At 33.3% G+C, this 25,458-nt stretch overlaps 4 protein-coding genes across 7 annotated transcripts; 2 read left to right on the top strand and 2 right to left on the bottom strand.

Moving 5' to 3' along the window:
• Positions 1–837: 837 nt before the first annotated feature.
• LOC145102757 (signal recognition particle subunit SRP54 2) lies at positions 838–3,457 on the top strand. Of its 2 annotated transcripts, none has more exons than XM_079040228.1 (9): positions 838–1,313; positions 1,417–1,516; positions 1,589–1,742; positions 1,820–1,970; positions 2,058–2,206; positions 2,305–2,405; positions 2,494–2,651; positions 2,721–2,835; positions 2,902–3,457. In XM_079040228.1, the coding sequence occupies exons 1-9, from the start codon at positions 1,083–1,085 to the stop codon at positions 3,231–3,233; spliced, it is 1,491 nt and encodes a 496-aa protein (XP_078896354.1). In that variant the 5' UTR covers positions 838–1,082; the 3' UTR covers positions 3,234–3,457. The 2 variants fall into 2 exon arrangements, with proteins under 2 accessions (XP_078896354.1, XP_078896355.1); XM_079040229.1 differs by having other exon boundaries at positions 1,181–1,313; positions 1,378–1,516.
• A 1,019-nt stretch (positions 3,458–4,476) lies between these two features.
• Positions 4,477–7,685, bottom strand: LOC145102756 (PX domain-containing protein EREX-like). Its single transcript, XM_079040227.1, has 9 exons — positions 7,264–7,685; positions 6,991–7,092; positions 6,737–6,835; positions 6,578–6,664; positions 6,376–6,484; positions 5,576–5,796; positions 5,275–5,484; positions 4,905–5,105; positions 4,477–4,772 (listed from the first exon to the last, which is right to left on the bottom strand). The coding sequence occupies exons 1-9, from the start codon at positions 7,525–7,527 to the stop codon at positions 4,605–4,607; spliced, it is 1,461 nt and encodes a 486-aa protein (XP_078896353.1). The 5' UTR covers positions 7,528–7,685; the 3' UTR covers positions 4,477–4,604.
• A 5,335-nt stretch (positions 7,686–13,020) lies between these two features.
• LOC145102755 (PX domain-containing protein EREX-like) lies at positions 13,021–15,284 on the bottom strand. Of its 3 annotated transcripts, none has more exons than XM_079040223.1 (8): positions 14,971–15,284; positions 14,744–14,854; positions 14,504–14,602; positions 14,344–14,430; positions 14,142–14,250; positions 13,662–14,053; positions 13,357–13,590; positions 13,021–13,263 (listed from the first exon to the last, which is right to left on the bottom strand). In XM_079040223.1, the coding sequence occupies exons 1-8, from the start codon at positions 15,169–15,171 to the stop codon at positions 13,108–13,110; spliced, it is 1,389 nt and encodes a 462-aa protein (XP_078896349.1). In that variant the 5' UTR covers positions 15,172–15,284; the 3' UTR covers positions 13,021–13,107. The 3 variants fall into 3 exon arrangements, with proteins under 3 accessions (XP_078896349.1, XP_078896352.1, XP_078896351.1); XM_079040226.1 differs by having other exon boundaries at positions 13,357–13,415; XM_079040225.1 differs by having other exon boundaries at positions 14,744–14,881; positions 14,971–15,109.
• A 4,731-nt stretch (positions 15,285–20,015) lies between these two features.
• Positions 20,016–23,505, top strand: LOC145102754 (zinc finger BED domain-containing protein DAYSLEEPER-like). The gene is made up of 3 exons (XM_079040222.1): positions 20,016–20,036; positions 20,128–20,235; positions 21,154–23,505. Exon 3 carries the CDS (start codon positions 21,170–21,172, stop codon positions 23,237–23,239), a length of 2,070 nt encoding a protein of 689 aa, XP_078896348.1. The 5' UTR covers positions 20,016–20,036; positions 20,128–20,235; positions 21,154–21,169; the 3' UTR covers positions 23,240–23,505.
• Positions 23,506–25,458: the final 1,953 nt, after the last annotated feature.

Raw genomic sequence — 25,458 nt, 5'->3', positions numbered from 1 at the left:
GAACTCAAGCCTATGTCACAAAGCTCGATTAGGCTCGCGAGCCTAAACGAGCCTTTATATAATATTATTTATTATTATTTATATATACTAAAATAAAAATATATCAGGGGAATTATGAATTTCGGGTATTAGTAAACGAGCTTTTTAACGAGCTCAAGCCGAGCTTAAGCTTATTTAGGCACGCCCGATAAAAACGAGTCAAGCCCGAGCCGAGCTTGTATAACTCTTTACGAGCTCGAGCCGAGCTCAGTAAAAGAAAGCTCGATTCGAGCCGAGCTCGAGCTCGAGCCTCATATAACTTAAACGAGCCCGAGCCGAGCCTGACCAGGCTCGGGCTCGGCTCGGCTCGTTTGCACCCTTAGGAGTAGGTTAGATTTGTCGTTTCAAAAAAAAAAATACATTAATTATTATTGAGAAATATGAAATGCATTAATTATGGAAAACATTCTTTATAATTAATGTATTTCACATTTAATTATTGTAATTTTCTTATAATTAATGTTTTCTTATATATGTCCTTAGTCATATCTTAGAAAATTCTTTGTTTATAACATATTTTATCCAATGTCTAAACATAGATTAGGTATTCAAAACAATGTATATACTATTTTTAACTAATCATAATAAATTTATAGACAAAAGTTTTATCTTTGTAATTTAATAAATTTTTATAAATATTTGATTTTTTATTATCATTCTAAATTATCAATAATGTTTTTGTTTTTAACGGTAGTTTTCATGAATTTTAATATGATATAAATAATGTTAAATTAAAACATTAAAACTTCGACTATAAAAATAAAAAAATAAATAAAAAAAAATAAAAAATCTTGATTCCGGTGGCAAACAAAACATGAATCTTGATTCCTAATTACCCATCCTCCCGCCGCAGTTAACCCGCCGGTGAAAGCCGGGTTCTCTTCGTCTTATCCCCCTTTACGTCCTTCCAAACCCTAAATTTGAAACCCTATCCCTTTCCCCAAATTTCGTACATTCAATTGGTAGCATAATTGTCAGGTTTTCCGACAGAATCCCCTCTAATCTAAAACATACATTTTTCGTTGTTAATAACATAATCGAAGATGGTGTTGGCGGAGCTAGGGGGGAGCATTTCACGTGCTCTCCAGCAGATGAGCAACGCCACGATCATCGATGAGAAGGTTCTTAATGATTGCTTAAATGAAATCACTCGCGCTCTTCTTCAGTCCGATGTTCAGTTCAAGCTCGTTCGTGAAATGCAAACCAATATTAAGAAGATCGTCAATCTCGATGATCTCGCGGCAGGTCATAACAAGCGCAAAATCATCCAACAGGTAAGCGTGTGTTTGACTTCGTCTTCCTGGTTTCAAAATTGAGAAGTAACGCCTGAATTTTTAGTCTACCGATGAAGAATTGAGCATTCTCTTCTTACCTTAGGCTATATTCAATGAGCTTTGCAAGATGTTGGATCCTGGAAAACCTTCTTTCACACCCAAAAAAGGCAAACCAAGTGTCGTCATGTTTGTTGGTCTACAAGGTATTATTATGATCGTAAATCTTATACTAATTCTTCTCAAATTACATTCTTACAAATTCGGAATGATTTTAGGTTCTGGAAAAACTACAACTTGTACAAAATACGCTTATTACCACCAGAAGAAAGGTTGGAAACCAGCTTTAGTTTGTGCAGATACATTCAGGGCTGGTGCTTTTGATCAATTGAAGCAAAATGCAACAAAAGCTAAAATTCCTTTCTATGGAAGGTACATTTGCATCCATAGTATCCTAAACATATTTCCAGTTACTTACTATCAGATTCTTGATTACCATTTTTCAACAGCTATATGGAGTCAGACCCTGTGAAAATTGCTGTGGAAGGTGTAGAAAGATTCAAGAAAGAAAACTGTGATCTTATTATTGTTGATACCAGTGGTAGACATAAACAAGAAGTGGCTCTTTTTGAAGAGATGCGTCAAGTTTCAGAAGCAACAGTATGTTATTACTCAAATTGATTATTACTTTATAAATTTAATTTCCTATTAGAAAATGATAAAAAATGGTATTTGTAAATGTTATAGAAACCAGATCTTGTTATATTTGTGATGGATAGTAGCATTGGTCAAGCTGCATTTGACCAAGCTCAAGCTTTTAAACAAAGTGTTGCTGTTGGAGCTGTAATTGTTACTAAAATGGATGGACATGCAAAGGGAGGTGGAGCTCTTAGCGCGTAAGTGTCATTTTGGTATATGATGGAATTGAAGGAAGGAATGGAATCGTACATTCCATTCCATTCCATTATCTTACAAATTTTTTCTTGTTTCTCAGAGTTGCAGCAACAAAAAGTCCAGTAATTTTTATTGGAACTGGAGAACATATGGATGAATTTGAAGTTTTTGATGTTAAACCATTTGTCAGCCGTCTTTTAGGTTCTGATATTTTCTTCTTATATTTATATTTCCATTCCATGTGAATATGTAATTAAATTATATTTTCAAAATTTGAATTTATTATTAGGAATGGGTGATTGGTCTGGATTCATGGACAAGATTCATGATATTGTTCCAATGGATCAACAACCGGAGCTTCTACAGAAGCTTTCAGAAGGAAATTTCACATTAAGGATTATGTATGAACAGTTTCATAATATTCTCAAAATGGGTCCCATCGGCCAGGTTCATCTTTTGTATTTAGTAAATAGACTATAATACCCTTTGATTAAACATAATTTTTTAAAATCATAGGTTTTCTCAATGCTTCCGGGGTTTAGTTCAGAGTTAATGCCAAAGGGTCAAGAGAAGGAAAGTCAAGCAAAAATCAAACGATACATGACAATGATGGACTCAATGACTGATGAAGGTGGAAATATAAATATTTTTTAAACATTAAAATTAAATAATTAATTTGTGGGATTTGATTTTGTAGAGTTGGATAGCATGAATCCGAAGCTGATGAACGAGTCAAGAATGATGAGGATAGGGAGGGGATCGGGTAGACAAGTGAGGGAAGTGATGGAGATGTTGGAAGAATATAAAAGACTTGCAAAGATTTGGAGCAAAATGAAAGGACTTAAGATTCCTAAAAAAGGGGAAATGAGTGCTTTGTCTAGAAACATGAATGCACAACATATGAGTAAAGTTCTTCCTCCACAAATGCTAAAGCAAATTGGAGGAATGGGTGGATTGCAAAATTTGATGAAGCAAATGGGTTCGAATAAGGATATGATGGGCATGTTTGGAGGAGCTGGAGATAAATAATAAGTAAATCTTTTAATTAATTAATTAATTATTCTCTTAAATCTTTTATTTTATAGTGTAATTGTTATTTCAGGCTAAAGTCCTATAGGAGGCAATTGATTGTTAAGAAATTTGAGTTTTTTTTTTTTTTTTTTTTTTTTTTTTTTAATCTTTTGAGAGAGCATGTTGCTCACCCTTTGTAAGTACCATGAATGTGTTTATGATATACATGTTTTTTTTAATCATTTGTCACCTTTTGAATTTATGCAGTTTGTTAGCAAGATTAGTTAGTTTTTTTAGTTGTTAAATCGTTATATTTTTAACCGTTTTTTTTTTCTTTCAATTATTTGGTTTTGATATCAATATAAAATACAGAAAACAACACTTTTACTATTTTGTTTATTTAACAATTTATTTATTTCATAAAATAGTTAAACCATAATATTGATTATAAAGTAGTTATTATGATTATTATAAATTTTAGTTTGTTATTACAGTTACTATAATAATAATAAATGTCTTGGTTTTTGATACCTAAGGACTTATAGTCTAGTGGTATCCAATGATGTCCTTACTTTTTGAGGCTAAGAGTGAAGTTTCTATGATAGTCTAGTGGTATCCAATGATGTCCTTACTTTTTGAGGCTAAGAGTGAAGTTTCATTATGAACATAGGTGGATTTTAGTAGTTTATGAGTAAATTAGATTTGTCATTTCAAAGAAAAAAAATCAATATATTGTTGTTGGAATTAATTTTACCTTTTTAAGCATGGATCATAATTCTTATTGCTATAAACCACAAAATTAGGGGAAAAACATCAAACACATAAAAAGAGAAAAAAAAATGTGTGATCATATATAAATATACAACTAAAGACATAAGATCCTAAAAAGAATAATATAACATAAGATCCTAAAAAGAATAATATAAGTATCATGACGTCCTACCTAATTCAATGATAAAATGATGACACTTAACGAAACTTTTTGTTGCTTGCAACATACAATGCTCGATTTCAAGTTGTATGTGAGAATTTTTTAGACTCGACTATATAACAAATACTAAAAAGGCAGGATTTGATCAGTTAAAGATCTTAAGATCCTAGTCCGGATTTTAAGATCTCAGTACATGTATACTTGCTTCAGATAGATGTTTATAAACAGCGATATAATTTTTCACTTGTAGGATGAGATGTAATGGTCCACATCAAGATCTTAACAACCATGCTTTAAATAACTCATGGCCTTATTTATACTATTAAGTAGTAGTATTAACATAACCTTTTTCATTACCTTAATGATCATGGATCAACATGAGCTCAACTAAATAGTAAATATTATTACATTCGTTTACATATCTCACAAGAGTCTTTATGCATTATTACATCATTATGTCATTCTTCAACATTGTCCTCGAGAGTATTCCCATGCTTTTTACTCATAGCATGACGGGTGATGGAGTTGATTTGTTTTCTCAACTTTGCATTCTCAATTAAAATATTACCAAACAACTTCCTTAAATCATCATCTTCATTTGCACAATTTTCACCAACCACTTGTACCTGTTAAAATCATCAGATACAAGAATACTTAACAGGCTTAATGTATTAAGTACTTCACCTACACAGCTATACATGCTGTTTTTTTTTTACTTAATCTGGATAGAATGACTTAATGGAACCCTGAACATTTACCTCTTCAAGTAAAAGATCGATTTGAGTATCAGATATTTCCAACACATCAATGACATTTGATGAAGAAGCATTCATTATCAATTTATCATCTTCAACAAGAAATTTGGCACTACATTCTTGAAGCCGATTGCAAAGAATTTCACATTCATTCAAAAATGTCGCTTTAGAAGCATTTCCATCTTCCCATTTTTGCTTCTCCTTCTGGTTTACATCCATATAATGCACAAGAAATTTTATATAACAAATTCATATAATGATTATTAATTCCTTCAAACACCATTTGTTAAACACAAAATTGCAATTCTTTTATGTTATGAAAACATTGTTTGCATAAAAGAAGAAAGAAAAAAATCCATATACTAAAAGTTACCTCTAATTCAACTTTTTCTTCCAGACATTTGTTAAGTTCCTCCTTTAGTTCTGAATGTGATGTTATAAGAGAGTTGACTTCCTCAATATCTGATTTTGACTTCAATTCCACCTCATCTTTCTCTTTCCTCAAAATCTCAATCTCTTTCATCAACATTTCATTCTTTTGGATCATGGTTTCTTTCATTGATTCTGCATATGCTCTAGCCTCCTAATATGTATATTATTTCCAACACATTATTCACCATGAAAATTACAGAAAAAAAAAGGTTCATGTGACAAAAATAAATAAATACTTATACCTGTTCAGTTGTCACTCTCAACTCCAATTCTCTACACTTTGTTTGAAGCTCTTCCATATCGATGATATTTTCTCCAATTGAATTATTAATACCTCTCTCAGATACATTTTCTATGGTAATTTCATCATAGTTTTCCTCTTCAGGAGCACTATGATCAGATGTTTCATGGGCACAATTATTGTCCATGTCAGCATATTCATTCTGATTCAACTCACAACATGCTGAAATACAAATAAAGTAGTTTATTATACAAATAAGTAAAATCACTTGAGTTTTGTAGCACTTATAGCTAATTTTATACTTAAAAGAAGAGAAAGTGTATAATCAATATTCAATAATCGTTTGTAGTTAATCCATTTTAAAATGTTTATTATGTTTAATAGAGTGAATATTACACTTGTACATATTTTCAATTCATCATATGTATTAATGAAAAAAAAAAACACTTATATCAATACTAGCTAAATAATATTAGATTTACATAATAATAAAATATTCTACAAGCAACAAGATATAAATCTTAAAGACAACTATTATCCTGCCATTTTTAAGGAAAATTGAATAAATACATCTAAGTAAAGATTTAACAAATAACTGCTGGAAGGTAAAACACGATTGAAATTTTCACAAAAATGAAACAAAAGAGTATAGATTTTCATAAGAAAGGAACAAAAATGAAAGGTACAGTGATTATAGTGTCATTATACTTCTTAAAAAATGTTTAAGGTAGCTATGTGGAACAAATGTAAAACTTGATTACTATTAAATGAAATTGCCCTTAAAAAGAAATAGAAAAATACCTTCCCTTGCAGCTGCTTCTAACTCCAAAAATATAGCCACATGAGCAGTTCTAGAAACATCAATATCAGACAATAGCTTTGTCATCCAACCCTCCAAAGCACACATTCGCTGTAACAATTTAAACCAATTAAGGATATAATGTAACAAATCTCATAGATTTATAAAAAACAGGATTGAAAAACTTGTGAAGAAAGAACATACATTTACCAAAACTTTCTTGCTTCTTGTTTTCAAAAGACTCTTTGGGGGATGTGGGGGCAAACTTTTCTTAGGAAATTCCTTTTTGAGCTGCAAAAAGAAATGACATATTAGAAAATGATAATGTTTGGAAACCAAAAAGATAATAAATTCTTGAAGAACCTCAGAATATAGGTTCAAGAAGTCGTTAAATCTTCTTGGAACTGTTCGAGTTGTGGTGATTCCTTCTGGTGATTGTATACCAACTTTAACACCATAAAACTGCATGAAGAACATAAACATCAACATGTATCACATCATAAATTCAATCACATAGATACACTAAGAAACTAGCTAAGTACATGTTATGATAAGATTCCAATGTTGTTAAATCACTTGGATTCGTATTTCGTTGATTAATAATCAGAAAGGCATACCACAGAAGAGCCAGCAGACGCTTCGCTACTCAAAGAAGGAATTGTGACACAGTAACTCCATCCTTTGTGTAAATCATGAGGCCAAACAGAGTTTCTGCCTTCCTGCATACAGATTTCTAGTTCTATGAATGAAATTTAGAGGTTTTTAACTGGAATTGAAATTTCGAAAATTCAACAGAAGCTCAATGGATTTCAAAGCATGAGAAAATTACAGAGACGCATATAAATACATGAGCATAGCTATCTGAGAGAGGGGGTAAATGATAATCATACCCAATTCAGAGGAGGTAGACTCCAGTCCATGCCTAAAGGAAGAGGAGAAGTGCCGTCATGGCGGTGCTTCGGCGGGCTGCTAGGGGTTTTGCTTGGGGACCTCTGCCTCGGCCGTGGCGGCGGCCTTCTTCTGACATAGATATCATCATCATAATCAGTTGCGGGTGCCATCCGAGAAATCGAATTTCCATAGATTGAACCGTTGATCGCCGGATCAGAAAAACCGTAATCGTAGAAAGATACATCGTATCCGTACATACTCATGGTGATCTTGGACTCCTTTTTAACAATTTCGTAGCTGCCGTCTTCGTTTCGCCGATTACGCCCGACTGCAATGGTGTAAGAAGCTTACTGTTTCCTCCTGCTCTCTCACTGAAGAATGGTCAAATAGTATTGGTCTATTGGAATGCGCCGAAGGGGGGGGGGGGTTGATTAGTTTAGATTGAAAGACCACATTGATTTCGTTTTTCAGATTTAATAAATAAATATGAAATACGGTTTCTTAACGTGATTTTGTTTTTTATAATAATCTCCATCTCCATATATTCTAATAAAAAAGTAGTTTTTAATTTTTTTTTGACATGTGTCATCATATTAAGCCTCATAATTAATGCAAATTTTATTTTTCTTTTTTCATGTTTCAACTTATTATGTCTTATAATTAATCATACCATTTATCAACATATTGATTCTCCATTTCAAATTTCAAAATTTAAATTTCTTATTCTAATTACATTAAATTAACAACATTAGAATAAAAATTAAAATAAAATTATTACAAATTACAAAGTGATATAACTTTATATATTTATTTAAATCAATGATTATAATTTTATATAGCTAAGAAAAACCTCTTAATTAATAATTTATTTAAAATAAATTATTAATAATTTTAAATTTGAACTATTAAAGTTTAATTAATTTTATAACCGTGGTTCCCACGAGTTATAAACTAGTAATAAAATACTTTGATAAATAGAATTTTTTTTGGATAATGAATTTAACATGGTGTTGTGATAGGTGCATTTTATGCACCTATTTTGCATGTTTATTTCCGTCTTTTTATAGCATTCTACTTCATAATTCTTGCATTTAGTTGATTATTAGGGCAATTACATATTTCATTAAGAATGCCTGGTACTTCACTATTTTTGATTTATTTTGCAGGCATTATGGAGCATGGAACGTGGAGCTTGGATGCATGGATGCTTGGATGCTTGGAGCGTAGAGCTTTGGAACATGAAGAGAAGATGAACCGGTCATTCCATGGCAGAAAACATGAAGATGGAGCCAACAGTGAAGACTTTTTGGAATTTTAGCAAAAAACATGGGTCATGCCAAAAACACATGGTCAAGACAAATGGCCATGCCAAAAACACATGGGCAAAAGGCATGGCCATGCCAAAAACGCATGGCCTTATGGCAAGTCACGTGAAATTTAATAAAAGAGGAGGAGACGTCATCTTGAAGGAGAAACGGTTTTGGGAGTAGTTTCGGGCGATCCAGGGCAATTTTGGGAGAATTCTTGGAGCTTTTGAGAAGACTTAATCATTGCAAACATTTGGATTTCACTTTTGTAAGGATTAAACATTCCAATTCCATCTTATTATTGTTTGATTTGTTCTTAGCCATGTGTGGCTAAGAAACCCTAGTTTCTAGTTCTTGTTCAAAACATGTTGATTGCTTGACTTGAAGCATATGATTTGATGTTTGATTTGTGATTCTATTCTAGTGATTATGTTTTTGTTTAAACTAGAATCCTTGAATTTGATTTGTGTTTGATTGGCCACTTTCATGAATTGAATTTTTGTGCAGTTAATTAACTTTTAGGGCACCTAATCGTTCTATTGAGTTAATAATTGGTAACAAGCAATAAGTTTTCTTATTGTAAAACATATATCACATGTTTTCACACTTCCGAGCGTATGAGAAGAAATGAACATTGTTGGGAAGCTTGTACAAAACTTAATGCAGTTTTTCAATACAATCTAAGAGCGTGTTTAGATTGAATTAGTAAAGCTAGGTCTAATCAAAGAGCGTGTTTTGGTTAGATAATTTGACAAGCGAGAGTTATTAGAGCGTGTTAATATCTTTCAGTACCAACAATAGAATAGCAATCTTGAATTACATCAAGTCATAATCAAGTTGAACAACAACATTGAGAACTAGAACTAGAACCATTCAATCAATTTTTTACAAATCTATTTCATTTTGTGCATGCTTTTAAAGTAGATTGTTATTTAGTTATTTACTTTTGCAAACAAACCCCCATTTGTGACCAAAGTACCTTGTGCAAAAAGGTATAGACTTTTGTCCCGTGTCTATGTGGTTCGACCCTGCTTGCTTTGTACTACTTTTTAGTGCATTAAAGCAGTGTATTTGGAGTCTATTGTACCCCTATTATTTTTTGGGTTTGACACGCCTAACATGTTGACTAAGGTTGTCAAAATCGAGATCTTATTTGAAATCGTTTTAGATTTTGCAAAATCGTGATCGTAAGATTTGATCGGTATCAAAAGATTATATCAAAATGAACTCATATTCAAATTTGTTCGTAAGATAGTGTAATCAACTTTAACTTCTTAAGCATCACCTATATTTTTGGTTGCTACAAACTATAACATTAAGAATAAAACATTTTATTTAGAAATAAGATCATTTTGATCATGTCCAAGTAAGACATAAGATTATTATGGGTGTGTTCTATCTAACTCGAGATGAATTGATAAAACAGTGATGCTCTGGAAGACTTTTTGCCACTTGTGATGTTTGATTTCAAGTTAAATAGTCGATTTTTTTATACTCGGGCTATATAATAAAACTATAAGAGGTGAGATCAGAATCGTAGTGTGATCAGGATCGTTTTTCACCTATATGATCTTAAAATCGTAAGATCAAAATCGAGATTTTAACAACCTTGGTGTTGACGATTGACGATGTGGTTAAAGTCAAAACCACCCACAAAGTGCATCACTTCTTGAACAAATGTACATCTAGTAAAATAAGAAGAAAACTCCATTTGTTTCCTTGTTGCCTCTCGTTATTTTCATTTTCAAACTCGACGATCACAACCTACCAAGGAAAAAATAAAATTGTAGCCTCTCTTTTCTCTCTAAATCAATCACATATACTTGATTTTCTATCCCTCGCCTTCAAATTGCAGGCCTTTTTTTTAATCTTTTTTATCTTTTTTTCAAATTGTAGATGTGGGTTTGTGAAGTTGTGATGAAGGTTGATCGGTGGTAGTATAAATGCTGATGTTAGGTGTGGCTCTTTGAGTTAGGTTATGAATAGGGATATGTTTTTTTTTGGAGAATGGAAACGGCAGCGGTGAAGGGTATGTGGTGATAATGGTGGAGGTTCAAGTGTATGTTTGGTCCAAACAACATGAAAGAGGTGCGAGCTAAAGGAAGAAAGCATTTGGAAAGAGAGGAGAATGACAAAGAAGGGAAAAGAAGAGTGTACAGACATTCTCAGACCGAATCAAATGTAGAATTTTCTCTATCAATTATCAAACATGTTGACCAGAGTCAGACAAAAACGTCCGGACCGAAATCAAACATCCCTTTAAAAGGGTAACATTATTCTCGTTTTGTAAGTTTTTTTAAACAGAAAATTTAATTTACTCATAAATTACTTATATTTCCACATATGTCCTAGAAGGGATTTGAACCCTTGTCCTCAAATAGGGAAGCAACACCTAAAATCATATCTATGAATAAATATATTTTTTAAACTAATTCATTGAAAGCATGACAACCTCCATCCACGACCCACCGCTGGATACCATTTATCCGTTTTGCTTTAGGCTACGAGGTGTATTCCATCGTACAGTGTGATGGGGTGAGGTGGTCGTTTCACCACAAGTAGGAATACCACACCCTGGGTGCGGTGAGAGTGAAGTGTTTCAGCATGCAGATCTCTCTCTCTCTCTCTCTCTCTCTCTCTCTCTCTCTCTCTCTCTCTCTCAATACAATATCTTAATGTTTGGTGAAGTAAGGAGTGACCATTTCCTAGGTTTTGAAAGGTGAAAATGAAATATGATTGAACCCCAACCTTATTTTTTATCCAAAGACCAAAAGCCTTTTTGGTCTCATCGGTGACATCAACACCGCTTTCCAATGAATTTAGGTTTCTTCACTCTTATTTTTCCATCTCAATTTTCATGGCCTAAATCATGAGAATCAAAAGATGCCGATTTAAATTACACGATGATTATGGTTTATATATATATATATATATATATATATATATATATATATATATATATATATATATATATATATATATTCTCTCCCACGTCTCACTTCTTTAGGACGATGGGCAACTGCTTTGGAGAAAAAAATGGATTTACTATCCTCTCCCCCCTCTCCACATTTAGAAGGCATTATTCACATCAAGATGCAACAAAGGCCATGAATTTTGTGTTAATAATGCTAAAAACAATTTAATTGTGACGAATTTAACTACCGGTGAAAAAGTATCCAAAAATTCTAACACGTTTTTTGTTGATTAAATCCCTTAACACCCATTTTTATAAGTATTAATTATTTAACTCTAAAGCTACTTTTAATTCTTCATTCATAGCCTCTTTCCATTCTAAGGATTAGAAAGTTTCATTATAAAATTTTCACTCGTATTGTGTGGATAATGCTGAAGTATAAGCTTGATATTTAGGTGATAAACTACGTGAGTAAGAAATAACACTTGAAATAGGACACCTAGTGTTTGGCTCATAATTCGTATTTTGAACAATATTGCAGTAATAATTTTGTAAGCAAGAAACACGAAATACAACTTCTATGATGTTTGTTGAAATGTAACAAAAAGGAATGTTGCTCAATGTGACTAGTTAGTAAACCCTTAAGGATCAGTTGATCATTTGGAGCAAGTTGATGTAACTCGGAGTCATCAATGTTGGTGATTTTAGTGCCACCATGGCATTTTAAGTAATTGGAACTAACATGTGAGCTAAGGAGCTTCATAATTTGTACTTTAATATATGTACGGAGTGCACGCATGTATAAGATCGAATTAGAAGCCGGTTCGACGACTAGTTGGGGGTCCGAGGGCAGCGCCCCGGGTCCGGGGTTTCCAAAGGGGCAACGCCCCTAGCAGAGTCCAAGGGGCAGAGCCCCTGGCTGGGGTCCCTAATGACGATGATTATGGTAAAACTAATGAAACTCGTTAGTTTTGGTAACCTTAAATCCTCATTAAATCCAGAATAACATTACTTGCTTCCAAAACAACTAATGACGACCCAACCCTAATGAAACTCTAATATTGTTTAATATATAAACAACTCTTCCTCTACAGAAGAGGGTTACGATCTTAAGCTCTCGTTTTTCATCATACTTTCACAGAATCCTCTAGCTTATTGTCTTACGTTTTCTGTGCCTATAAACGTAAGTGTCCACTTAGATTATCCTAGGCTGAATTTCTTGTAACCCAGGCATATGATAGAAATATCAATTCGGAAAGTGATATCACGATCCAAGTTGGTATCCAGATCTCCACCACAAACCCTAAATTTTCCCTACAATCAAATGTAGGATCGTACGCAAAATGAACAAATTAATAACAATGTTACGTTTTTTTCTTGAACTTTTATATTGATAACAACGCCGTGAAAAATAAGTTGTTATTAAATCGATAAAATGATAGATCATAAACTACATTCTTGTGTTTTGCCAATAACCATGTGTATGCAAAAGTGGTCCAAAGATGTAAATGATTTTCGTTTTAAGATTTTCCACAAGCTGCTCAACTAAATATATTATTACATTCCTTTACATATCTCCACAAGTATTTTCAATAGTAAGTGTAGATTACATTATCGTTATTTCATTTAACAGGTTTACTAAGAGCATGACTAATCACAGAATTCACTTGTTCTCTCAACTTTGCATTCTCAATTAAAATATCACCTAACAACTTCCTCAACTCATCATCATCATCATCTTCATTACCGTTGTCACCATCTTCACCAACAACCCCTGCCTGTTAAATACCCGTATCCATAACAATATTTAAAACGCGTACCAAATTCGTAACAAAAATTAAAACTTAGGCCAAAAGTGTAAATTTAGTTACCTCTCCTGCAAGTATAAGACCAATTTGGGTATCGGATGTTTCCAACACATCAATGGTATCTGATAGTGATACACAAGTATCCACCATTAATTTATCTTCTGAAATTTTACTAAAAGATTTAACTTTCAATTCCATCTCTTCTTTCTCTTTCCTCAAAATCTCAATCTCTTTCATCAACATTTCATTCTTTTGGATCATGGTTTCTTTCATTGATTCTGCATATGCTCTAGCCTCCTAATATGTATTATATTATTTCCAATACATTATTTGCCATGTTTACAAAAAGGTCTAAAAAGTAAATTTACCTGTTCAATTGTCAATCTCAAATCCAATTCCATACACTTTCTTCGAAGCTCTTCCATGTTTTTGTTGCTTTGAATTCTCGTTTCAAGTTCCATTTCCAAATCTTTGACTTTTGTTGTGAAGTATTGTCTTGCAACAGTTTCTTCATTTAATCTTCTAATCAGATCTTCAATGTTTACACCATTTTGTTCACTTTTTAACCCCGAATTGGAATCTCTTTCATCATCATCATCATGATTTGTATTTACATTTGAAGCATCAGTGAAATGTTTCTTGATTGAATTAAGTTCATCAGAATTTTCCTTTTCGAGAGTTGAAGAAGTAAGATCAGATGTTTCATAGGAAGAACTATTGTCCATGTCAGCAGGATCATTCTGATTCAACTCATTGCATGCTGAAATACCAATCGAATAGTTTATACAATTATATAAAATATTAAATTTATTATTTAATAGTTAAAAGAAATAGAAAGAGAAACATGCCTTCTCTTGCAGCTGCTTCTAACTCCAAAAAGATTGCCACAGGAGCACTTCTGGACACATCAATATCTGACAATAGTTTTGTCATCCAACACTCCAAAGCACAAATTCTCTAATAAAACATTAAGAATCATATAACAAATCTTATGAGTTTATTTATATAAATAAAAAAAAGGATGCAAAAACTTGTGAAAAAAGAGCTTACATCTACCAAAACTTTCTTGCTTTTTGCTTTCACAAACCTCTTTGGGGGAGGTCGGGGCAAATTTTTCTTAGGATATCCCTTTCTCAGCTGTAAAAAGAAATGAAATATTAGAAAAATGATAATTTTTGGAAACCAAAAAGATAATAAATTCTTGAAGAACCTCAGAATATAGGTTTAAGAACTCGTTAAATCTTCTTGGAACTGTTCGAGTTGTGGTGATTCCTTCTGGTGATTGTATACCAACTTTAACACCATAAAACTGCATGAAGAACATAAAAAATCAACATGTATCACGTCATAAATTCATGAAATTATCACATAGATACAGTAAGAAACTAGCTAATTACATGTTAAATTACTTGGATTCGTATTTCATTAACTGATAATCAAAAAGACATACCACAGCGTCCGAAGAGCCAGCAGTCGGTATGCCACTGATCAAGGAAGGAATTGTGACACAGTAACTCCATCCTTTGTGTAAATCATGTGGCCAAACAGAGTTTCTGCCTTCCTGCATAGAGATTTCTTATTTCTAGTTCTATGAATGAAATTTTTAGGTTTAGAATTGGAATTGGAATCATCGAAAACATGATAAACTTGTTGAAATGCACAGAGGCATCGAAGTACCCAAATAAGAGGGGCGAAACTCCAGTCCATGCCTAGAGGAAGAGGAGAAGTGCCGTCATGGCGGTGCTCCGGCGGCCTGATGCAATAAAGCCCATCATCATGCTCAACTGCGGCTGCCAACCGAGAAAGTGAATCTCCATAGAGGGAACCGGAGATCGCCGGATCAGAAGAACCGTAATCGTAGAAAGATACATCACTCATCGTGTTCTTGGACTCCTTTTTAAAAATAAAAATAAAAAATTTAAATTTAAAAAATCGCAGCTGTCTCTTCGTTTGGATAGTGATGTTATTTTCTATCGCAACACCATATTGATTTTGTTTAGTAGATGTAATAAAACCAAGTTATATAATTGTTCTACTTATATATAATTTATCAGTTTTTACTTTCGTGTGCCATTTGTGATCGTTTGGAGTTTAAGAATTTTTTTTTTCTTTTTTTTTTTTATCAAAACTAAATGAAAGTTAATAGTAAGAGTTGTGAAAAGTATAGTTTTTATTTATTATATAAGTTTTTAAAATATATAAAATGACGATTAAAATAGAATGTATTAATTTTATTAAGGACAATTCCTGTAAATTGATGAAAAAACTACTAAGGACAATTCTATAAATTGATGAAAAAACTAAATAGTTCTTTTTAAACGTTACATAAACTAGTTTTTAGATTTGAAGTTATTTATTTAAAATTTAAACAAAAAGCTAAAAGTTTGTATTTTCAAGCAAAATTTTTGTTTAAATCGAGTTTTTTTTTTTAGAAACTAAAAGTTAAAGCTATCTAAGCCTGTTGCCAAAACATTATAAATCTATGTATTTCAAGTTAATTTAATTGTATAGCTATAATTTATTTTTTTTAACCTGAAATCTAATATAATTTTAAACCATTTTGAAGATACATAACCATTTGCCATGTTTTTATATATATTTTGTGCAAACAATGATGGGAACTTGGTAAGGTTGGAAATAGTCTAAAACTCTAAAATACTAACAAAGGTTTAACTTTGTTACTAATACATAAGAGACTACACTGTTAATACTAAAAAACTAACAAGTCAAATACAAATTCATTTGGAAACTAAAACCAACACTTAATATCAATGTTTAGCGACAAATAATCATTTTCTTATTCTCCTTATAATGCATTCACACATGGCATGACATGTTTATAATATGTAACACTTTCTAAAAAAGCAACAAAATACATTTAAATGTGCAAAATATTTACTTGTTAAAACGACAAACTTTGCAAAAGAATATAGGAGTTGGTTTTGGCTAATTATGTTTTTTTTTTTCTCATTTCCCATGTTTCAACACTCTTCATATAGTCACTAGTTTGATTACTTAATGAGTGTGTTGTCACCTTTGAAGTGGCACACATGGACTAACTCATCATAGTCACCGTTCACCATTGCATGTCCAAATGTTATAGTGTTACATTTATTTGCTCTCCATTTCATGTCCAAATTTTATAGTGTTACATTTATTTATGGAACCAAGAAGCCATAACAAACAAAATTAATCATTTGTTGTTGTAAGGGCATCCGTAGGTGTAACATCCATGTTCCAGGTAATTTTCCATTTTAACTTAAAGTTTAAAAAAGTTGCAATTTGGTCCTTACGCAAGCGCACCCCTAGTAGGTATGCCATATGTAACTCATTAAGTGGATGACGAGGTTCCTTTGAGTACGTTGGGTGTACTCTAGTGGTACACATGACGTACTCATGAAGGTCCCAAACCCTAATTTTTAGGGTTTGGACCATATTTAAAGGACATTATGCCTTTGATACCTTTCTTACCCTCAATCTCTACAAAATTCATTAGAAAACTACAAAAGCTAATTTATAGTATAGTTTTAACAATAAAAAACTTTCATTTTTCTCATTGAATAGTTCGATGACCGTTGAACTCCAAATCCATTGAATGCCAAGATGACATCTAACTATGATAGAGTTTACTCTATGGAATGATAACTAGACGTGCCACCTCATTCAACTCCTTTATTGAACTCGCCGTTGTGGATGCTCTAAATATGCTTGAGGAAAGACATGCAAATATTAAATGAAAAGGAAGGTGCATACAATGTTTATAATACATTATTGTCAACATTGACAAGACGTGAATGTCTTTTGTAGACCAAATATACCAAGTTATAACAATAATTCCTTTATGTTAATTTGTACTTTCAACACCAAATGTTTCTTTTGTATCTTCAAGTAATTGTAATCTTTTGTGTTTGTATTCATGTCTTCATGGTTTGTTTGTATTCATGTCTTCATGGTTGGATATCTCTTAAGGTGAATATGCTTCTTTCATTATTCTCAATTCACATAACTGTAACAATAATTTTTCTCTCTTTTTTCATCCGTCCTAACTACAACACGTGGAAACTCATTTTAATATTTTTTTAACCCATTCAATTTATTTATCTATTTTCTTTTTAAAAATAAACATTTAAGAATTTGGTTGTACAGCCCAACAACAGGGCGGTGTAGCCGGATATGCAACCCTTAACTCGTTGAGAAAATTATGCGACTCCGTTCACACCTACTGGTGGAGTCAATCCCTCCCAACCCACTTGTAACATCATTGTTACATCAAAATTTCTGTCTCTTCTTGTTTCTAACCCTCTCATCTCACAACACATTGAAAACTTGCTTACTATAAATCGAAACAATCTTGGGAACTTATATCTAAAAGTCTCATCACCAAGCCATACCTGTTATTCAAAGAGTAGAAACATCGTTATCGACTTTCTTTTTACAAAAGACATAAGGTCAACTCCATTCTCCCGAAGATAAGTAATAGCATCGATAATGTGAATACATGTAGAAGTTTTATAACCCGGAGGAACACGACTAAGAAACCCATGCACATCAAGAATCGACTTTACCACCCGAACCCACAGAGCATCCTGATTAGCCCGAAATCCCCGGATCCATTTAAACACAAGTGATCCATTAAGCGCAAAAAAACTACTAACTCCAAGACCACCCTTCTTTTTAAAAGTCATCACTTTCTCCCAACTCACCCAATACATTTTATTTTCTTCCATCTCAGCACCTAAGAATAACTTGCTTTTAAAGAACTCTAACTTATTCAAAACACCAATTGCAACATTGCATTTAACAAAGACACATAATAAATCGGTAAAGAGCAAAGAACTTCAACAAAGTCAACCGACCCCCAATAGAAAGAGTTTTCTCCTTAGGTTAAGAGAATGCATTTAGACTCCTTAATTTCTTGATTGCAGAATTAGGTATTGTTTCACAAAAAAATCCAACGCAACGATAATACATACTTAATATGTCAAATATATGTTAATGTTATTTGATTGCAATTTAAAAATATAATCATCGTTGTTGACATATGAGAATCCGAAAACACATATAAATTGATCATGCCACATAAGATAAACATGCACCTAAACACACGAGCAAGCTATCAATCCATTATAGCAACAATATAATGTTTTTGTCGAATAAAGTAACACATTAATTGCATGATAATGTATTTACTTTCCTTAAACAACCTTACATCTCAACGATCTAATATTAATATCACCATCAATCCATAACCATAAACATATACATCATACCTAGTATTTCTCATGGTTAGGCCTATAAACCCTTGGCTTGATCTGTCACACATGACTAAAACAAAAAATAACATGTATTGTGATTAACAAGAATTGGACCGAAACAAAAATCAATATTTATGATACATATTCTGACTTTTTGTGTTATTAGAAAGATGTATAGTAATACATGCCATTGATTCATTCTCGATCTCCGCTTAAAAGAATTGAATGTTTTCTTTATCTTCGTCATCGTAAATAGATTTAGATCTAGTTATGCCCCTTTAACCCGTTACAAACCAGTATAGTATCTTCATGCCTAGTCAAGTCAAATATGATCTTATGTTACAAACAAAACCTTATAATACAAGAAGTTATTTCATTGAGGCAAATTGTTTATGGGATTTGATATTTTTACTTGTGTTTTTGATCAACGCACTTAACAACGTGCTTTTGACTTTTATACATTTATTATGATTCTTTTTTCAATTAAGATTAAAGATATATAAATTAAAAACATTTTATTTTCAAGTGAATGAATCAAAACAATAATTAGATTCCTATGAGTATGCTAATTAGTAATTTATAAACAAATCCTTCATATGGTTAGACCTTCGAACTCTTTCACTTTATAATTCAAGATTCTTTTTAAATGATTAAAACTTAAAAAAATACAAGTCTAACTTATTTAGCTAACACTTTTTTTTTAACAATAAAGTCATTGACATATACTAAGGCTGGAGGGAGTGGTGTCACTGAAACCGCACTCCCTCCTATGCCACGTAGATGCCAACTCATATTTTTTTTTTTCCCATTTTATCAATTTGAAACCACAAGGTGAGAGTGGGAAAACGGTTACAAAAGAGAAAAAAATGATTGGTTGAGAGAGGAGAGAGAGAGCAAGTAAAAGAGGAGAGAGAGAAAGGGGAGTGCACCCTGGAAGGGCGCAGTGCGGCCTAGACCGCACCCAGGGGGTGATGTGCGTGATGATGTGCAGCCTAGACCGCATCCACTCCCTCTGGTCTAAGGGGATGTCTGGTGTTACTTTTAGAATGATTTTTGCCTTCTAATTTTTTCAAAAAGTAAAAAAAATTACAAAAGATGTTTGAATAATAGAAAAAATCTTTTGAAAATGACTTTTGTATAGAGGAAAATAAGGAGTTTCAAAAAGTCACAAAAATCTGATTTTTTGTGACTTTACATGTAAAAGTTAACACAAAAATACTTTTACTAATGCAAACACATTTTAAAGAGCTCATTTGCAAAAAGTCATTCTCCAAAAAGAACTTTTGATGTTTAAAAATAATTCCAAACACACCCTAACCCAAAAAATAATACTAATAATTCAAAGGTGTAAGGTCAAAGTTTTTGAACGGCTGAGATTGAATGAAATCAAGGGCGGTGGGCTGAGATCTATCGGCGCCAAGTAATATAAATGGACCTATGAAATAAGGCCTTTGGACTACTAGGGTTTAAGCGCAGCCCCCAAAAACTGTAAGCCCATCATCCTTTCGATCTTCTTCAACCTCCAAAAACCTCCGGAGTTTTTTTGTTTTTTATTTCTGATTATTATTAATTCTTTCAGGAAAATACTATATAAATCGAAGACCTTAAACCCTAGCTTCAAAATTTTTGGAAGATTTCTCAAGCGCGACTGTTTAACCTCTTTTTATCGATCGCTGCCGCCTCAACGGTTAGTTTTATTCGACTAAAATCGTGCATGCTAATGTCAAAACTTAAACCCTTTTGGATGATTGCTTCTGTGTACGGATTGTTTTGTTATCGAGACATGTTTTGATCATGATCGACATGTTGGTTGCCTTCCTTGATTTTATATTTCTTTTCGTTGTATAGTCGTCATAAAGCGCTTAATTTTACATACATAACAAGTGAATTAGATTTTTTTTTCTTTCATTTTCATTGATCATGTCATGTATCTGGAGGATTTGTTGTGTGATTTTCTCCCTATTCGTTTGTTGGTTGTTGATCTACGCAGATTGCAGAATGTGCATATTTGTTATCGTGCTGCTGTTGTTGTTCCCATTGTCTTGTTTTGCCTCCATGATTGATGCTTTCATGAAGAAACCTTTCTTTTCAGTTCTTGTCTATGCAGGGTTTTGTTTAATTTGCCCTTGCCTATCGTTCTGAATTCATCTCTAACCATTGTGCCCTTACTATTGACATAATGAAAAATCATCCTTCTGATGTTTTAGGGGTTTGTCAATGTTGATTTTTCCAGACTTCAAATTGAACTCTACTTAAGCATTTACTTATTACTTCTAAGTGATAACTGATAAGCTTTAGGTTCAAGATTATATTCAGTCAATTAAGTGATTATCTGATCATTTACGATTGTTCAGTAGGATCAACTGTAGTGATTATTTATGCATAACTCATATGCCATATCACACACATATTCTAATTAATAAACAATAAAAAACCAATCTTGCAAACAAAGAAAGAATCACAAGTAAAAAACATAACAATCTAAACATTCATCATGTTATCTTTCCTGTTCTATTTTCAGATTATTTCCGCTTTTCCATGTCTCCCCATTAATAAATCCCATGAATGCGTATAATATATTATATATACTTTTCGTATATTGCAGAACTTACTATATATACATGGCTAACCCTACAAACAATGCTGAACCCCCAAATGCGGATGCAGAAATGAATAGTAAAAGAAGAAGAAAGAAATCCATAGTTTGGGAACACTTCACAATAGAAACCATTAATGCTGAATGTACAAAAGCCCGTTGTATGCAATGCAAAAAGGTATTCTCTTATATCACAGGCTCAAAGTTAGCTGGCACAAGCCACCTCAAACGCCACATTGCATTGGGAATCTGCCCTGTGGGCCGCACTAATCGGCAAGATGGTCAACTCTTGTCATTGACCCCTCTCACCCTTACTGAAAGTCAAGTAGTCAACGATCTTCCAAGAAAACGCCATAAAACCACATCAAATAGCATCTCTTTTTACCATAATCGATGCAGACATGATATAGCCAAGATGATTATAATGCATGAATACCCTCTTACCATAGTGGAATGCCCTGCCTTTTTAAACTCTGTAAGAGCCCTTCAACCTCAATTCCCAAAAATACCCCTGGATGGTATCGAAAAAGAATGTGTAGAGTTATACAAGAGAGAAAAAGAAACCCTTTTGAATCTTGTAAACAGTGTCAATGGAAGAGTCAACCTTTCGTTAGATATGTGGTCAACAGATCAAAGTGTAGGGTATGCTTTCATAACAGGTCAATTCATTGATGATGATTGGAAACTCCATCGAAGGATCCTTGGAATCGTGTTGTTGCCATTTCCAGAATCAGAATCGGCTTTTAACCATGCGATTCTTTCGTGTATTTCAGATTGGAATCTTGAAAACAAGTTATTTGCTATAACTCTTGATGAATCTTTTGCAAATAAAGAGGTGAGAAAGAATATGAAACGTTTACTTTCCGAAAAAAACCCTTTGATTCTTAATGGAAAACTCTTGATTGGGAGCTGTTACGCGCGTGTGTTGTGTCAACTCGCTCAAGATTCCCTAGGGGCATTATCGGAAACTGTTAAAAAAGTTCGCGAGAGTGTAAAGTATGTTGTCTTACTCGAGGGTACCCAAGAAACATTTAATGGTCTTAAACTAAAACTTCAAGTCCCAAGCACAAAATCTCTCGTTCTTGATGACCAAAATCAATGGAACACAACTTATCATATGCTAATCGCTGCGTGTGAATTAAAAGAAGTGTTCTCTTGTTTAGACGCCTACGACCCAAATTACCAAATTACCCTCACAATGAACGAATGGAAAGAACTCGAAATCCTCTGTACATTCTTGAAACTTTTGATCGATGCTGCTAATATCTTAACGGGTCCCACGTATCCGACTTCAAACGCTTTCTTCCATGAAGTATGGAAGCTACAACTCGAGCTTAAAAATGGAACATTGAGTGATGATTTATTTGTAAGAAATTTAATCACACCAATGTATGAAAGATTCAATAGATACTGGAAAGATTCGTTTCTCGTGTTCTCAATTGCTGTTGTCATGGATCCTCGATTTAAAATGAAGCTTGTGGAGTTCAGTTTCTCAAGAATCTATGGAGAATACGCAGCTGCTGATTGGATCAAAACAGTGAATGATGGAGTCTACGAGCTTTTCCTTGATTATGTTGTTCAAATGCTTCCACCTCCAACTTTTGTTGTTAATGGAAACGAAGGATTCGAAGAAGAAACGAGACTTCATTGCGAGATATTGAAAACCGAAGTCGATGAAAACGAGATTTTTTTATCGACAAGTGATGAGCTTTCGGATTTCGAAGTTTACATCTCCGGAATCACGAGTCATGGAAATATGAAACCGGAATTGGATCAGTACTTGGAGGAATCGGTGTTACCCCGGATGCAGGAATTCGATGTGTTGGGGTGGTGGAAATTGAACCGGAAAAAGTACCCGACATTGTCGAAAATGGCATCGGATATTTTGTGTATTCCGGTGTCTACGGTTGGAAAGGAATCGGTGTTTGATATGAGATGTAGGAAGATGGATAGATATAGAAGTTCGTTAAGACCTTCGACAGTTGAGGCGCTTATTTGTGCTAAGGATTGGTTGAAGTATGGGTCGCCGGAATGTTCGCCGGAGTATTCGCCGGAATATTCTTCTCCGAGATCGGTGGTGAAGATGGAGTTGTAGGGGTTTTGGAAGTTGGGGATTGGAGATTGGAGGTGGTTTTTGAATATTTTGTTCTTTAGTGATAAAGGGATATTCTAATTTCTAATTTATTAAATTTTTTTTGCTGAAGAGAGAAGTAGGTATAATAATCTTTTTCCCTTTTGAGTTTTTATTTTTTGTTAAATGGAATTATACCGGGATTTGTGGTATTGATGTAAATCATTTGGGATAATTAGTTACCCTCCTGAAAAATCTTATATAGTTTTAATGTTCTTCTTCTTGTCTTATCATATTCTTTTACTTGCTTTTTGTTTAGATTTTTGGTTTTGATGTTCAAGATGAAGACAAAAAAGAAGATATTAGTGGTTTCAACTTTAATTATTTTTCTTTTTTTGATGAAACAAATTAAGATTGGGAGGATTTACATATGTGCAAGTTTGGAATGTGCATGACAGCATGCTCAGCAATGGGATTTTTGTGACTTGAAATCTCAAATCTTATCAAAGAAACCTTTCTTTGAATTAATTGACCTACAAAACTAGGGTAGAAATGCATCTTTTAAGCGTTTGTACTTCAGTTAACATCATATATATATGTTCCGTTGTGGGGACACAAACAAGTAATAGTCGAAGAAAGAATAAAAAAGAAGTCAGTTGCTTACCAGGAAAAAATCTAAAAATGTGTCATGTCAAATGGTACTTTTTTCAATTCCTTGTACTTTAGACGTATGGGAGCTACTACGGAATAACGTAAATGTGTACTATAAAGGCACATATAACATACTTACGATCAATCACTTAATTATTAGGCTTTACGGGGTTTATGTATATGTTTTAGAGTGTATTCTATTTTGTTTGGGTTCAAGATTTATGGGGTTTATGTTTACGTTTTAGAGTGTATTCTATTTCGTCAGGGTCGGGGTTTACATTTATGTTTGAAAGTGTATTGTGTTAGAGTGTATTGTATTTCATTATATATATATATATATATATGTAATTGAAATTAGTTTGTTTTCCATACTTATTTTTGTTATATTATATCTTTTTAAACGAAGAATATCAGTTATAAAAATAAAAGTTGACCACATAATAAGTAAATAGCATTGTAGTCTTGACGAATAACTAATTATTTTTATTACATAAACCAAAATTGCAAATTCTTGACTTAATGTTAGTCCATTAAGCATTAGGGGAGTTTAAGGACCATATCTTCATAGGGCATTTCAACAAATATGATGCATTATTTTCATTATGTATATATTAGGGTGTCAAGCCCAATAAATAAAACGGGTACAAATAAGATCTCTTAATTTTTTGTTATTTTGCACCAAAACATAACACAATAGTATTGTAACACCCGGTCTCAGGTACGCATTTAACTCAAGCAAACTTCATATTTTACCTTTGGACTCAGCGAGTTGGTGGCCCAACTCGTCGAGTAGGATCGACTCCGGGTCGGGGGACTAAGTGACCTACTCGACGAGTTGGAAGACCGACTCGGCGAGTAGGAGCTGTCTGAGTGAAACCCTAAATTGGAGGATTTGCACCCTATTTAAACGCCTTATGGGGCTTCCACCCCAACCTCCATCACCTTCAAGCTCTGTTCTCGAAACCCTAACCAAGCTGTGAGTGTCCTTGAGCTATTTCCTTTCCTTGTGATAAGAAGTTAGAAGGAGGAAGGGAAAGCTTGGTGAATCAAGAATCAAGTCAGTGGATCTAGAGTTTTGATTGCATTTCCAGTTATTTGAGGTAAAGAGCTCCTCCCTTGACTTCTTATTTGTTAGATCTACTTTGGGGCTTGAATCTTGACATCTTTGGGGGCATTTCCAAACCTTTTCGGATTGTAGAGTGTAATATAGGGTAAAAGCTTCAGATCTGGAACCTTGGAGGGTTCTCATGGCATAAAGACGCCAACTCTATGGCCATGAGAGCCCCATGCATGTAGTAGACCTTATTTTTGGTCTTTTGAGCTTAAAAGTCCCATGCATGAACGTAAAGTTCATGACTTTACGTGTTATATCGACCTTAGGAGCCCAGATCTACCCGTTGCATGAGATTAGCACAACATAAATCGAGTTATGGACATGGACATTAGTTGACTCGACGAGTCGTTCATGGGACTCGGTGAGTCGGGGGTTTGTTTCCCCAACCTTTTCTGACTAGAAGGGATCTAGTTGAGTACTGAAGGGGGACTCGGCAAAATAGACGTAGTAATGGAACTGGAAACCATGGGACTCGGCG

Source organism: Lactuca serriola, chromosome 4, assembly GCF_051521515.1.
Source record: "Lactuca serriola cultivar US96UC23 chromosome 4, Lser_US96UC23_V15, whole genome shotgun sequence".
NCBI classification, from domain to species: domain Eukaryota; kingdom Viridiplantae; phylum Streptophyta; class Magnoliopsida; order Asterales; family Asteraceae; genus Lactuca; species Lactuca serriola.
The sequence above is the reverse complement of the archived record's forward strand: the minus strand, read 5'-3'. Positions and strand labels throughout refer to the sequence as shown.

What these genes read in the sequence shown, in the direction of transcription:
- LOC145102757 (XM_079040228.1), top strand. Translation starts at nt 1,083, where the DNA reads ATGGTGTTGGCGGAGCTAGGGGGGAGCATTTCACGTGCTCTCCAGCAG. An exon ending in CATGTTTGTTGGTCTACAAG is followed by an intron (nt 1,517 to 1,588) that starts GTATTATTATGA and finishes GAATGATTTTAG; the next exon opens with GTTCTGGAAAAACTACAACT. An exon ending in GGAGGTGGAGCTCTTAGCGC is followed by an intron (nt 2,207 to 2,304) that starts GTAAGTGTCATT and finishes CTTGTTTCTCAG; the next exon opens with AGTTGCAGCAACAAAAAGTC.
- LOC145102754 (XM_079040222.1), top strand. Translation starts at nt 21,170, where the DNA reads ATGGCTAACCCTACAAACAATGCTGAACCCCCAAATGCGGATGCAGAA.
- LOC145102756 (XM_079040227.1), bottom strand. Translation starts at nt 7,527, where the DNA reads ATGAGTATGTACGGATACGATGTATCTTTCTACGATTACGGTTTTTCT. An exon ending in AGAAGCAGCTGCAAGGGAAG is followed by an intron (nt 5,797 to 6,375) that starts GTATTTTTCTAT and finishes TTTGTATTTCAG; the next exon opens with CATGTTGTGAGTTGAATCAG. An exon ending in AAGAAAAAGTTGAATTAGAG is followed by an intron (nt 5,106 to 5,274) that starts GTAACTTTTAGT and finishes GATGTAAACCAG; the next exon opens with AAGGAGAAGCAAAAATGGGA.
- LOC145102755 (XM_079040223.1), bottom strand. Translation starts at nt 15,171, where the DNA reads ATGAGTGATGTATCTTTCTACGATTACGGTTCTTCTGATCCGGCGATC. An exon ending in TCTTAAACCTATATTCTGAG is followed by an intron (nt 14,431 to 14,503) that starts GTTCTTCAAGAA and finishes TTCTTTTTACAG; the next exon opens with CTGAGAAAGGGATATCCTAA. An exon ending in GTCTTATACTTGCAGGAGAG is followed by an intron (nt 13,264 to 13,356) that starts GTAACTAAATTT and finishes GGTATTTAACAG; the next exon opens with GCAGGGGTTGTTGGTGAAGA.